The sequence below is a fragment of the Bufo bufo genome, chromosome 9, assembly GCF_905171765.1.
Source record: "Bufo bufo chromosome 9, aBufBuf1.1, whole genome shotgun sequence".
In the NCBI taxonomy this organism is placed as follows: domain Eukaryota; kingdom Metazoa; phylum Chordata; class Amphibia; order Anura; family Bufonidae; genus Bufo; species Bufo bufo.
The window spans coordinates 58,306,886-58,321,755 of record NC_053397.1 but is presented as its reverse complement, the minus strand read 5'-3'; the positions used below and the strand labels follow the sequence as shown (position 1 = coordinate 58,321,755).

The 14,870-nt window shown below is 46.3% G+C and overlaps 1 protein-coding gene across 1 annotated transcript in view; it reads left to right on the top strand.

Moving 5' to 3' along the window:
- The first annotated feature begins 6,821 nt into the window (after nucleotides 1-6,821).
- PKN2 (protein kinase N2) overlaps nucleotides 6,822-14,870 on the top strand; it is a 129,736-nt gene continuing 121,687 nt past the window's right edge. The window contains exon 1 of the mRNA XM_040407056.1: nucleotides 6,822-7,147. Coding sequence (XP_040262990.1) covers nucleotides 7,103-7,147 — 45 coding nt within the window. The 5' untranslated portion in view covers nucleotides 6,822-7,102. The remainder of the gene's footprint in view (nucleotides 7,148-14,870) is intronic.

The following is a 14,870-nucleotide window of genomic DNA, read 5'->3' as shown; positions in this document are numbered from 1 at the left end:
CTTCTTTCCAAAATGGGGTCACATGTGGGGTATTTATACTGCCCTGGCATTCTAGGGGCCCCAAAGCGTGAGAAGAAGTCTGGTATCCAAATGTCTAAAAATGCCCTCCTAAAAGGAATTTGGGCACCTTTGCGCATCTAGGCTGCAAAAAAGTGTCACACATCTGGTATCGCCGTACTCAGGAGAAGTTGGGGAATGTGTTTTGGGGTGTCATTTTACATATACCCATGCTGGGTGAGATAAAGAGCACCTTTAGGATTTCACAGGTCATTTACCTACTTACCACACATTAGGGCCCCTGGAAAATGCCAGGGCAGTATAACTACCCCACAAGTGACCCCATTTTGGAAAGAAGACACCCCAAGGTATTCCGTGAGGGGCATGGCAAGTTCCTAGAATTTTTTATTTTTTGTCACAAGTTAGTGGAAAATGCTGATTTTTTATTTTTTTTTTTCATACAAAGTCTCATATTCCACTAACTTGTGACAAAAAATAAAAACTTCCATGAACTCACTATGCCCATCAGCGAATACCTTGGGGTCTCTTCTTTCCAAAATGGGGTCACTTGTGGGGTAGTTATACTGCCCTGGCATTCTAGGGGCCCAAATGTGTGGTAAGGAGTTTGAAATCAAATTCTGTAAAAAATGACCTGTGAAATCCGAAAGGTGCTCTTTGGAATATGGGCCCCTTTGCCCACCTAGGCTGCAAAAAAGTGTCACACATCTGGTATCCCCGTACTCAGGAGAAGGTGGGGAATGTGTTTTGGGGTGTCATTACATATACCCCTGCTGGGTGAGAGAAATATCTTGGCAAAAGACAACTTTTCCCATTTTTTTATACAAAGTTGGCATTTGACCAAGATATTTATCTCACCCAGCATGGGTATATGTAAAAAGACACCCCAAAACACATTCCTCAACTTCTCCTGAATACAGAGATACCAGATGTGTGACACTTTTTTGCAGCCTAGGTGGGCAAAGGGGCCCATATTCCAAAGAGCACCTTTCGGATTTCACAGGTCATTTTTTACAGAATTTGATTTCAAACTCCTTACCACACATTCGGGCCCCTAGAATGCCAGGGCAGTATAACTACCCCACAAGTGACCCCATTTTGGAAAGAAGAGACCCCAAGGTATTTCGTGATGGGCATAGTGAGTTCATAGAAGTTTTTATTTTTTGTCACAAGTTAGTGGAATATGAGACTTTGTAAGAAAACAAAAAACAAAAAAAAAATCATCATTTTCCGCTAACTTGTGACAAAAAATAAAAAGTTCTATGAACTCACTATGCCCATCAGCGAATACCTTAGGGTGTGTACTTTCCGAAATGGGGTCATTTGTGGGGTGTTTGTACTGTCTGGCCATTGTAGAACCTCAGGAAACATGACAGGTGCTCAGAAAGTCAGAGCTGCTTCAAAAAGCGGAAATTCACATTTTTGTACCATAGTTTGTAAACGCTATAACTTTTACCCAAACCATTTTTTTTTTACCCAAACATTTTTTTTTATCAAAGACATGTAGAACTATAAATTTAGAGCAAAATTTCTATATGGATCTCGTTTTTTTTGCAAAATTTTACAACTGAAAGTGAAAAATGTCATTTTTTTGCAAAAAAAATCGTTAAATTTCGATTAATAACAAAAAAAGTAAAAATGTCAGCAGCAATGAAATACCACCAAATGAAAGCTCTATTAGTGAGAAGAAAAGGAGGTAAAATTCATTTGGGTGGTAAGTTGCATGACCGAGCAATAAACGGTGAAAGTAGTGTAGTGCCGATTTGTAAAAAAGGGCCTGGTCTTTAGGGGGGTATAAACCTGTGGTCCTTAAGTGGTTAAGAATGTTCCAAACAGTTGTTTTGGCCACGCCTAATGCTTTTGCTATCTCTCTGATGGGTTTGTTTTGTTTTTTCAGCCTAATGATGGCTTGCTTCACTGATAGTGACAGCTCTTTGGATCTCATCTTGAGAGTTGACAGCAACAGATTCCAAATGCAAATAGCACACTTGAAATGAACTCTGGACCTTTTATCTGCTCATTGTAATTGGGATAATGAGGGAATAACACAGACCTGGACATGGAACAGCTGAGAAGCCAATTGTCCCATTACTTTTGGTCCTGTAACAAGTGGGAGGCACATATGCAAACTGTTGTAATTCCTGCACCGTTTACCTGATTTGGATGTAAATACCCTGAAATTAAAGCTGACAGTCTGCAGGTAAAGCACATCTTGTTTGTTTCATTCCAAATTGTGGTGGTGTATAGAGCCAATAATGTTACAATTATGTCGATGTCCCAATATTTATGGACCTGACTGTAAGGCCACTTTTTGCTCCTGGGGGGCCCAAGGCAGCTGCCTCTTGAGCTCCGCTGGCCACTGGTGACGTGGGGGGCAGCGGCAGGGCACAGGGAGATGAGCGCATTGTGGAAGCGCTCATCTCCATAGTCATCTGTATCGCCGTCCTCAGGACAGTCATACAAATGGAAGTGCTGCGGCGGGGCAGGGGAGGGAGAGGCGTCTCACTTCCCCGTTCCTCTGATAGGCTGTAGGCCTAGTGCCTGCAGCCTATCATAGGCCAATGCAAGCGGCACAATGACGTCATCGCGCCGCCTGAGCCGTACAGCACGGGACACAGACTGGAAGAGGCCTGCATCGCATAGAGGTAAGTATAAGTGTTTATTTTTTTATATGGTACTACTACTTGCACATGATAGGGGGGCATCTATGGGGGCACCTGTTACTGCCACCTGATTCGGAGGCATCTATGGGGCACTTGTTACTGGCACATGATTGGGGGGCATCTATGGGGTACTTGCTACTGGCACATGATTGGGGGTATCTATGGGGGTACTTGTTACTGGCACATGATTGGGGGGCATCTATGATGCACTTGTTACTAGCACATAATTGTGGGGCATCTATGGGGGCACATTATTGGTGGCACTTGTTACTGGCACATGATTGTGGGCATCTATGGGGGCACTTGTTACTGGCACATGATTGGTGGGCATCTATGGGGGCACTTGTTACTGGCACATTATTGGGGGCATCTATGGGGGCACATCTTACTGGCACATTATTGGTGGCACTTTTTACTGGCACATTATTGGGTGGCACTATGGGGGCACTTCTTACTGGCACATTATTGGGGGCACTTTTTACTGGCACATTATTGGGTGGCACTTTTTACTGGCACATTATTGGGGGAACTATGGGGGCATCTACTGAGGCCACAAAGGAGGGGTATTTTATATGGGGGGCTCTGTATAGTGGTATTTTATACTGGGGCACATTATGGTGGGTACTATGGGGAAGGGGAGAGAGGAGTACTATGGGCTCATCTACGGGGGGCACTAAGAAGGGGTATTTTATACTTGCAAATTATGGGGGACACTGAGGGCATCTACTGGGGCACTATATATGGGGCATTTTATACTGGTACATTATGGAGGGCACTAGGAAGAAGGGGGGAGAGGAGCACTATGGGGCATTTACTGAGGGCTCTATATAGGGGTATTTTATACTGGCACATTATGGGGCACTATGGGGATATTAGCTCAACTAGGGGCATTCAAATGGGGTATTTTTTGCATTGGCACATTATAAGGAGAATTATTACTATTATGCATTATAATGGGCTTTATTACTACTGGGGGTCTAAGGGGAACATGATTACTAGTATGGGCACTATGGGAGCATTATTACTTCTGTGGCACAGTGGGGACATGTTGGGGGCACTGTAGGAGCACTATTACTACCATGTGTGCTCTATCAGAGAATTATTACTATTGGTGGGACTTTTGGGAGCACTATTACTGTGGGGGCACCTTGGCACAGTGTCAGCTTACCACAATTATTTTTGGGGGACGTTATGTTTACACTATTAGTGTCAGGGGCACTATCTGCTGAGCGCAGTTATTTTAGGGCACTGTGTGCCAATAATTGTTGAAGGAGGCATAATCTGTGTGGTACTAGTATTATCAGGGGGTTTATCGGTTTCTGCAGTATAGTAATGGGGAGCACAGCGGCACAGTATTGGGGGTGGTAGGATGATTTGTCCAGAAGATGGGAGGATGATGGAAAAGTAGTAAACTAAGGTTTTGTTTGCCAAACTGCAGAGACGAGAAATGACTGAAAAATGGGGGTCTGGTCTGAAAGGAGAGGATGAGGAAAGAGAACATCTACATCAGAGGAGACGTCACTGGATGTAAGAGGTATGTGGCGCTGTATTACCCTGTATGTAGGGGTGGATGGAGGGGTTAGTAGTACAGTACTATCTGCACATTGTATAAAAAAAAAAAAGCAATCTGCAAAATACTATATATTTGTGTAAGAAGTTGTGTTTTTTAAATTTTTAGAATGATTGTACAGCCATTTTATTAGATATTTTTGTGCCGATTCTTTCCCCCCTCTATATTAAGGGACACTATCGTCACCAGAACCACAACAGCTAAACGTAGTAGTTCTGGTGTCTATAGCATGTCTCTGCAAGCTTTTTAATGTAAGCACTGCCTTTTCAGAAAGAAGGCAGGAACTCCTCTAGTGGCCACTCATCATTATTAAAGTTTACTACTCTACGAGGTGTGTGGATTGTTTTTTGTGTGTGTGTGTGTGTGTTGTGGTGAAGGGCGTGATTGCATGCTACGGTGTGGGAAGGCAGGATCCAGGGGGCCAAAGTAAATTCTTGCCCAGGGTCCAATCAATATTAAAGATGGCCCTGCCTGCACATGAGAGTTTTTATCATTTAGATGCTGTGGCCACATATGACCATGGCATTTAAAGGGTTAAATGTCTGCGATCGGCATTCTCCCTGGGCCTCTGCTGTTTCAAACACCAGAGACCCAATGGCTATGGTGCCCACGAGCAGGAACCATACTTAAAATGACTTAAATTATGATAAAGCTTTGAGTAGAGCGATTACCGAAGGGGTTAAATGTGTTTCAAGGCGAGTTCATTGATAAGGGAGAGTTTACATCACTGTTATTTTTCCGTTCTCCTGATCCGTCAGAAAAACAGAAAAATAAAGCAAAAAATTGGATCCTGTAAAAAATAAAATAAAAAAAATACTGTGCATCAGTTATTCCAGTTTTCGCCATTTCCATCCGTTTTTTTTTTTACGGAAATGGCCCATATGGATGCTAAATGTGCATAACTGATGCACAGGATCCTTTTTATTTTACAGGATTTTTTTTTTCTGTTCTGATGGATCAGAACGGAAAAATGACGGTTATGTCATGGCTGTAAGTGTTTTGGGGTCCGCAAACCACGGATCCGCAAAACATATATCCTGGCTGATTGCAAGGCACCATGTTTTTTTTTTACTTACTGTAAAAATGTCCTACCCTTGTCCGCAAAATGGGGGCCGAGGAATTGATGTGCAGCTGCGGACAGCACATGGGGTGTGCTGTCCGCATCTTTTGCAGCCCCCTTGAGATCAATGGGTCCACATATGATCCGCAAAAAACTTGGATCAGATGTGGATCGAAACGATGGCTTTGTGCATGAGCCCTTATTCACACAGTCCGTGGGGCTTATTTACTAACAGATACGCAACTATTTTAGTCCGTTCCGTATGCAGAACCATTCACTTCAATCGGTCCGCAAAAAAACGGAAATGACTCTGTGTGCATTCCGTTTCCGCATGTCCGTTCTGCAAAAAAGATATAACTATTATTGTCTGTTTTGCGGACAAGGATAGGCATTGTTACGATCAATCCGCCAAAAAAAACGGATGCACTTTTTAGCGGACAGCATACTGACCCATGAGAAATCTATGGTCTGTTCACATTTATGTGACATTTTACGTTCCGTGAATCCGTAGAAAAACAGCGGAAGCATGTCCCGGACCAAACGCGCCCATTTAAGTCTACGGGTTGGGGATGTCATCCGTGGTGCGTCTATTTTTCACGGAAGACAGATAGGAAATGCTCTTGAAATTCATTTTCAGCTGAGCAATGTCCGTGAAATATGGATGACACATGGAGGGTAAAAACGGACATACAGACCAAACACGGATCTTTCACGGACATCTGCACAGATGAAACGCATACGCTTTATTTCACGGAAATGTAAATAAGGCATAAGAACTCGTTCAGTAAGGCTTCCTTCACACGCTGCGGATTTTATTGCAGAATTTCCCGCGACTGAAAATCACTTCCATTCACCTGAACGGGGGGCTTGCAGAAATCCGGGTTTTTCCCCTTATTCAGACGAATGGAACTGATTTTCGGTCGAAGAAAATTCTGCAACAAAAATCTGCTTTTCACACCAAAAAAGCCTCCAATTCATTTCAATGGGAGGCAGAACTTGCAGAAAAAAGAAGCGGCCTGTCCTGTAGCGGAATCTGCTTGGATTGTCCCATTGAAATCAATGGGAAGCTGAAAAGAAGCGCCAAAACCGCGCAGAAAATCAGCGTGGAGTCCGCTCTGATATTTTCCATAGTCTTCAAAATCCCTCAGGTGAAGGAACCCTAATGACACCTGTTCACACTTTTTGATGCATTTAATTTAGAAAGAATGACAGGAAAAAAACTTTTTTTTTTTTTTTAAAGAAACAGAATTCATTCAGATAATCACACACTGTGATATATCCCCGTGCACGATCCTTTCATTCAGTACAGATCACAGAAACGTGCGCCGAGTTGCCTCCCGACAATAAAATGTCGCACAATTGTTTCGACCGGGGCAGAGCAGGAATATCCTCTCTTCCAGGCGCAGTTCCAGGGGGCCGCCGCTAGAGGGAGCCGAGGTAAAGGCGGCACAAGGCATACCCTCCTCGGGTCGTTGTGTACTACCCTGTCCGGAGATCACGTGACGGTCGCAAAACGTCGTCCAGTGCGACAGTGTGACACGCAAACGGCGCGACAGGCGCGGTGTACGGGCGGCGGTAGTCGGAGAGGGCTGCGGGCTGGGGCAGGGTGAGGGCGGAGGAGGCGGTGCTGCCATTCCCTGCTGGTTTCCTGTATCCCCGCTTCCTCTCGGTTTCCCAGCGCTCTCTTCATGTGAGGAGGGGGGGAATAAGGGCGACTTCTTTCCCTCCCCCTGGTTGCGCTCGGAGCCTCCCTCCATTCCCCCAGGTGCTCGGACAAGAGCAGCCGGAACCGCAATGGCGTCCAACCCGGACAGGGCGATCATCCTGACCGACTACCAGGTGAGGGGGGCCCGGGGCTGGGGCGGGATCCGGACGGGGACCTGTTGTGGAGCCTCCGGGAGGGACTGCCCCTGTCCAGCCGCTGCCTCCCGGGCAGGAAGGGAAACTTTCTTTCTGCTACTTGTGCTGCACTTGTGAGGGACTGGGGACTGCTATCAATGAATGACAGGCCTGGCTCCTCACTAACTACCAGCACCCATAGACAGCTCTGATCACTAACTACCAGCACCCATAGACAGCTCTGATCACTAACTACCAGCACCCATAGACAGCTCTGATCACTAACTACCAGCACCCATAGACAGCTCTGATCACTAACTACCAGCACCCATAGACAGCTCTGATCACTAACTACCAGCACCCATAGACAGCTCTGATCACTAACTACCAGCACCCATAGACAGCTCTGATCACTAACTACCAGCACCCATAGACAGCTCTGATCACTAACTACCAGCACCCATAGACAGCTCTGATCACTAACTACCAGCACCCATAGACAGCTCTGATCACTAACTACCAGCACCCATAGACAGCTCTGATCACTAACTACCAGCACCCATAGACAGCTCTGATCACTAACTACCAGCACCCATAGACAGCTCTGATCACTAACTACCAGCACCCATAGACAGCTCTGATCACTAACTACCAGCACCCATAGACAGCTCTGATCACTAACTACCAGCACCCATAGACAGCTCTGATCACTAACTACCAGCACCCATAGACAGCTCTGATCACTAACTACCAGCACCCATAGACAGCTCTGATCACTAACTACCAGCACCCATAGACAGCTCTGATCACTAACTACCAGCCCCCATAGACAGCTCTGATCACTAACTACCAGCCCCCATAGTCAGCTCTGATCACTAACTACCAGCCCCCATAGACAGCTCTGATCACTAACTACCAGCCCCCATAGACCGCTCAGATCGCTGCGATCGCCTCACCTGTCAGCCCTCATCACCTCTACAGGTCCCCGTGACGGATCTCCGCAATCTGGTGTAACGTACGCAACTTTCCTGCCCTAATTATTGCCAGGATTTTAGGGCTATTTGCACGACCCCTTATTGCGTTGTATCCAGTTATTGTAATACGGGGTCGTTATCAGATTTCTGTAGTGGGATCTTATCTCCTTTACATTGATATCACGAACCGCGAACTTAAGGCCTGGTTCACGTCACGGTTTGTGCCTCCGATTGACGTATAGGTTACAAAAACGCAGCATGCCACCTTCTTGTATCCGGCACAGTCCGGTAAAAAACACTTTTTTATTTTTTTTCCCATACAATGGTACTCTATGGTGAACGGATGTGATGCCACCCTAAGAGGCACGGGGTCCAGGTGCTTCAGTTGATACTGTGGTCGCCCAGGTCTTGTGGCCGTGGTCTAGATTGTGGCTGAACGCAGCTTTGATGGTCCAGTACATACCTACGATGGGTTAACAGACTTCTTGATCCATTAATGAGTCCTAATGGAGATAATCTTGGCCTCCCTGGTGCCGGCGCAGTCCGGATGCAATCGCCTGAAAGCCTGTAAATCATTAGGTGCAATTCATTGGATGTGTTTCGATTTACCTATTAGAAGTCCGACTTAATCTGGTAATCTAATAATGATGTACTGAAAGTGCCTCGTCCGTACGGGTCACGGATGTGAAGTTGTGCACGTTTTTGGTGTGGTTTTAGCTACTTTCACACTAGCACTTTTTTCCCTGATGCGACAGGGCTCAGCAAAACCGCTTCCGTTACTGACAATACATCCGTTATGAACGGATCCGGTTGTATTATCTGTAACATTGCCAAGACTGATCCGTGATGAACTCCATTGAAAGTCAATGGGGGACGGATCCGTTTTCTATTGTGTCAGAGAGAACGGATCCGTCCCCATTGACTTGCACTGGGGGTAATGCCGGATCCGTCTTGCTTCGCATCCCAGAATGGAAAGCAAACTACAACATGTTGCGGTTTGTTCTCCGGCATGGGAACGCAACTAAACGGAATAAGTTTTGGAGCGTTCAGTTCTCTTCAGTTTTGTCCCCATTGACAATTAATAGGGACAAAACTGAAGTGTTTTTTTTCCGGTATTGAGACCCTATGACTGATCTCAATACCGGAAAACTAAAACGCTAGTGTTAAAGTAGCCTCAGACCTCTTTCACAGTGGCCCTAGCGTGACGGATTGGCTCAGGATGCGTTCAGTGAAACGCGCGCCATTTTGCAAGTTTTTTCCATGCAGGTGCAATGCGTTTTGATGCGTTTTTCATGCACGTGATAAAAAAAAGCCTGAAGGTTTACAAACCACATCTCTTAGCAACCATCCGTGAAAAGCACTCGCTTCCGGATGCAATGCGTTTTCCACTGAAGCCCCATTCACTTCTATGGGGCCAGGGCTGCGTGAAAAATGCAGAATATAGAACATGCTGCGATTTTCACGTAACGCAGAACTGATGCGTGAAAAAAAACCTCTCATGTACACAGACCCATTGAAATGAATGGGTCAGGATTCAGTGCAGACAATATGCGTTCACGTCACGTTTTGCACCCGCGCGGAAAACTCGCTGAAAGGGGCCTTAGGCTACAGGTTTACAAACAGAATTTCCACACAGGTCTTTGACACCAAAATCCGCGGGTTTTCACATGGATTCGCCCCCAGATCTCACCCTTTGGATCACAGAGAGGGAAATTTGCAGAAACAGGTGACACACATTTCAAAATCCGCACATAAAGACCCCACAAAATGTACATGAGATTTGGCAAATCTCGTTCACTTTACCGGTGCTGTATCTGGGATTATGCACATGAACGTATTTATATATTATTATTTTTTTCTCCGCATCCGGTCCTCATGTTTTGCGGGTTAGATGCGGACCCAGTCACTTCAGTGTAGATAGTGTGCTGTCCGCACATCTGTTCTGTGGCACCTGCCAAAGAAGATGGATCACGTCCTATTCTTGTCCGCATTACGGAGAAGGATAGGACGGTTCAATAATGGGCCGGACATTCTGCCCCGCGGAATGCACGCTACTACGGCCATGTGCACGAGCCCTTATGTTGTGGTTTTTCCACATGAAAATCCATGCTGGAAAAAACGCATATTAGTCTTCTTTCAACTGGCAGCAGAGCTTCTGTCAGGCTGTTCTAGCAGAGAACTCTGCCAGATGTTATTGGAATGCCTGCCAACCCCATGGACTATAATCGGGTCCAGCCACTACCCGGCAAACGTGCTGGGATTCGACCAGACAAATAATGCTGTGTGCACTGGTATTTGTCCGGCCGAATCATCCACATATTTGCCAGGTAGCGACCAGACCTCCACCGGACCCCATTATAGTCGACGGAACGGCGGGCATTCCGGAAACGTCCAGCAGTCCCAGATCCAGAGAGCTCTGGCCGGCTGTTCTCTGCCAGAACTATGCCGACAGTGTGAAACAGGCCTAATCTGCAACGTGTTACGGTACCGTTAGGGCTCATGCACATGACTGTGTATGTATTATGCGGTCCGCAAAAAATACAGATGACGTCCGTGTGCATTCCGTAATTTACAGAACAGCTGGCCTCTAATAGAACAGTTCTATCCTTGTCCTTAAGCAGGACAATAATAAGACCTGTTCTATATTTTTTTTGCGGAACGGACATACGGAAACGGAATGGACCCGAAGTAACTTCCATTTCTTTTGCGGACCCGTGGAAATGAATGGTTCCTGCAAAAAAAAAAAAAAAAACGGAATGGACACGTAATGAAAACACGTTTGTGTGCTCGAGTCCTTAGGCTTCCTTCACACGCAAACTTGTGCTGGCTTTTTTTGTAACATTAAAAAAAAATGCCGTAAAAGCCACTTGTGTTTTCTTCCCACTCTGCGTGTTTTTGTAATGGTGAAACGCAGAAAATCGCCACTAAGTTAGAAAACATATATATTCTATAGACCTTCAGCTAATATCATCAGTCATTTTGTGCGGCGAAAAACAAACCAAAAAAGGTACTAAAAAACTATGGTGGCGACTTATCATCCTGATAACCCTGGGTTTGCCACTTTCCGAAAATGGAGTGGGGTGCGGGTGGGGTGATCAGCCCCGGACATGTCCTATCTTTTTGCGGAACGGCCGGATTGCGGACCCATTAAAATGAATGGGTCCGCGAACCGCTGCGGCTGCCCCCAGCACGGACACGGGGCGCACACGTTCATGTAGGAGGCCTAAGGCAGAAACTGTCATGTTATAGCTCAAGTCTACGCCAGCCCCCCGCTGCTATAGATTTGAGTTTCTGGTGCCCACAGATGCGCCTATTTGATGAAGAAGCGCATCTCGCTGTGGCGCATAAGGGCATCAAAACTGGTGAATGTGAGCGCCAGTCCTGATACTTCTTCCAGATTGTGTCTTGGTGTTTTCTTCATGGTCTGTTCCCCTATTATAGAGAAGGCCTTGGCAAAACACCTAATGACAAACATCCTAGTGCTCCAACCTGCCCCATTTTTGGGAAAGAAACCAAAAAGACACAAATACGCCACCTAATTAATAAAAATGGCAGTAGGTAAAGAAACGTCTGTTCTGCTCTTAGACCTTCGGCTAATATCTAGAGTTGGCATTTTTGCAGCAAAAAATAAAATAAAATAAAACAAGTGTAAATGTATCTTTATGGAGATACTGGTCATTTTTAAAACTATTCGAAGCCTATAAATAAAAATCCAGTTTATTATAGGAAAAAAAATGGAGTCTCCGTTTCATGGTCTCCAAGTTGCGCATCCGGGAAATACGGATAAGTTCTGTGTGCAGTCCGCATTTGCCACAGTCCCGTTAATAGAAATGGCCATGCTTGTAGGACGCGTTCTATAATTTCTGAAAGGGACATATGGATGCGGACTATTATTATTTTTTTTTTTTGTGGACCCATAGAAATGAATGGGTCTGTGTGCAGTCTGCAAAAGATTCGGATCCGAAATACGGTCGTAGCCTAAGTCCTGGCGCCCTGGATATGGTTTGGCTGTACAGTGTGATCTCAGAGAACACGGATCATACTGTCCATTTATATAGCGCCATCTAGTCCTCGGATGCTGACTGTACCGTATGTTACAGCGTGTGAGTCGTTCTATTAACCCTTTGGCGCTGAGTGTTGCTCACTCTTTACAGCGGAGGACGCCTTCTATATTTGCTCCTTTACTGGGCTCTGTGGCGGTGTTCACTTCCTTGTGTGCGCGCCGTTACTGGGAGATGTCACAAGAAGTAAGTCCTGGTTTGTTTTCCTCAGTGTCCTGGTAACGTGGTTCATTGACCTCATAGTCGAGGTGGCCAGACTGCTTTTTAGGTTTTTCACCTGGTGCCCCCCCCCCCCCCCTCCTGCTGTTTTGTAGGTAATTCCTTGTACGACTCTATTGCTTTAGGAGAATGATAATCTGCTCTGAAAAGGAAGCCAATCGCCAGACCAAATTCCATTAACGGATGAGAGTAAAGCCGGTTGTGCTGCGCGCGCGCCTGTATAGGGACAGATCAGCTTACGTCATTACTACTTTTGCGGTATACACTGGAAATGTGTGTGTGCGCGCCTGTGTCTATAGAACAGTCAAGCTGCAGCATGCTGGGAGTTGTGGTTTTCAGAACAGATTGTAAACGGCCGCCACCAGCACCAGGTTTAGTGTAAATTTGTTAGGTCCCTTTTACACACCCTAAGGATTGGGACAATTATCGGGTATTAACAAGCACCAGTCATTCATCCACTGGGTGATTGTATCTTTTCTGTGACCTCTAAAAGCGCCGTTTGTCGGCAGCACATTGCTCGGTGTGAACAGGAATCTGCTGGCAACAGTGAATCTGTATGATCGCAGCAGCGATCGCTGATTTCCCCCCCTCCCCCGCATACGGAGGAGATGATTGCTGAATGAGCTAGCGGCGATCAGAAACATACTGTTCATTCCCAGTCATTGTCCTGTGCAAAAGCTTATGTCGTCCACCTAGATTTGTTGGACCTTTTTTTTATATGATGCGTGTGGCAACTTAAAGGGGAGGTGGGGTATCCCAGGAGAGATATTTGTGACTGATCTGCCGTCTTCTGTAGATGGGAATCACGTTCTAACGACCGCCACAGGGATCTGCCACCTCCGCCACTGCAGGTGTTCTGAAACTACAACTCCCACAATGCCCTGTTCTGAACAACTTTTTGCAACAGTCCATAAAGCCACTGACCAAACACGGACGGCATCCATGTTTGTGTCCGGACCCATAGACTATAATGTGCGTGAAGGATCCGTAATCGCAGACACAATAGCGCATGTTTCTGTGATGTCAATGGGCACGTGAGCGGTCTGTGGAAACCACGGACGGCACATGTCGTGATTCGTGAGAGGCCTAACTGTAGTTGTAGAATAAGTCCTTTATGGTCTTGTTCATACCTGGTGTATATGCAGTAAAGGGGTTCCACACTTGTACAGACCTGTAAGGCTGGTTTCACACGGGCGTTGCGAATTGGGGCCGGATGCGTTCAGTGAAACTCTCACTATTTTGCAAGCAAGTTCAGTCAGTTTTGTCTGCGGTTGCGTTTAGTTGTTCAGTTTTTTCCGCGCGGGTGCAATGCGTTTTGATGCGTTTTTCACGTGCGTGATAAAAGACTGAATGTTTACTAACAACATCTCTTAGTAACCATCAGTGGAAAACGCATCGCACTTGCTTGCGGATGCAATGCGTTTTTCACGCAGCCCCATTTACTTCTATGGGGCCCGGGCTGCGTGAAAAACGCAGAATATAGAACATGCTGCGATTTTCACGCAACTCAGAACTGATGCATGAAAAACAACGCTCATGTACAAAGCACCATAGAAATGGGTCAGGATTCAGTGTGGGTGCTATGCATTCACTTCACGCATTGCACCCGCGCGGAAAACTCGCTCGTGTGAAAGGGACCTAAGAGAAGGCTTCTGAGGAAGGATCAGCCGTCCAGGAACCCAGTCACGTGAAGCTCCTCTTCTGAAAATCCACCTTCTGTTCACGTCCCATCCTTTGCCAGGTTTCCGGCCTGGGCTTTGGACAGGACGTCACATCCGCTTTGGAGGCTATGTTCACATATCTGTTCGCTAATTCCGGCAGAGAACAGACTGCCGGAGTTTACCGTATCTAGCATAGCCGTATACGGCCGCACAACGCCAGATCCCCATAGACTATTATGGGATCTGTCTGCTTTCTGACATAAATGCCAGCTTTTGACTGGATAGTAAGTCCTGCATGCATATGTGAGCTTAGCCTAAAGCCTTATTCCGTGCATTGAGGAACGCAATTTGTGGTCCACAATGCACGGGCAACGTCTGCACGGGGGCCAGGACAGATCGAGACCCATTCAACTTGAATGGGTCTGTGATCCGTCCACACCGCAAAAAAATAGAACACGTTCTATTATTATTATTATTTTTTTTTTTGAGGTGCGCAGGCACGGACAGAAACACCACGGAAGTACTTTAAGTGAATGGGTCCACATCCGTGATGCGGGGAGCACACGGCTGGTGCCTGCATGTTTGCAGGCTGCAATACGGCCACGGCTGGCCAACTGCCGTCTGCATGAGGCCTAAAACTGTGCCCCGTGAAAAGGATTAGGTGTAGCGCCATCCACTGTGGTAAAGGACATGATGTCGGCAGAGGCTGGATTATCGGTAGAGGAGTGAGCAGCCGATCCACGTAACTTCCGCTGAGTATATTACAAACTTTCTCCTACAGGTGTGTGCTGTGTAACTAAGGGGGCTT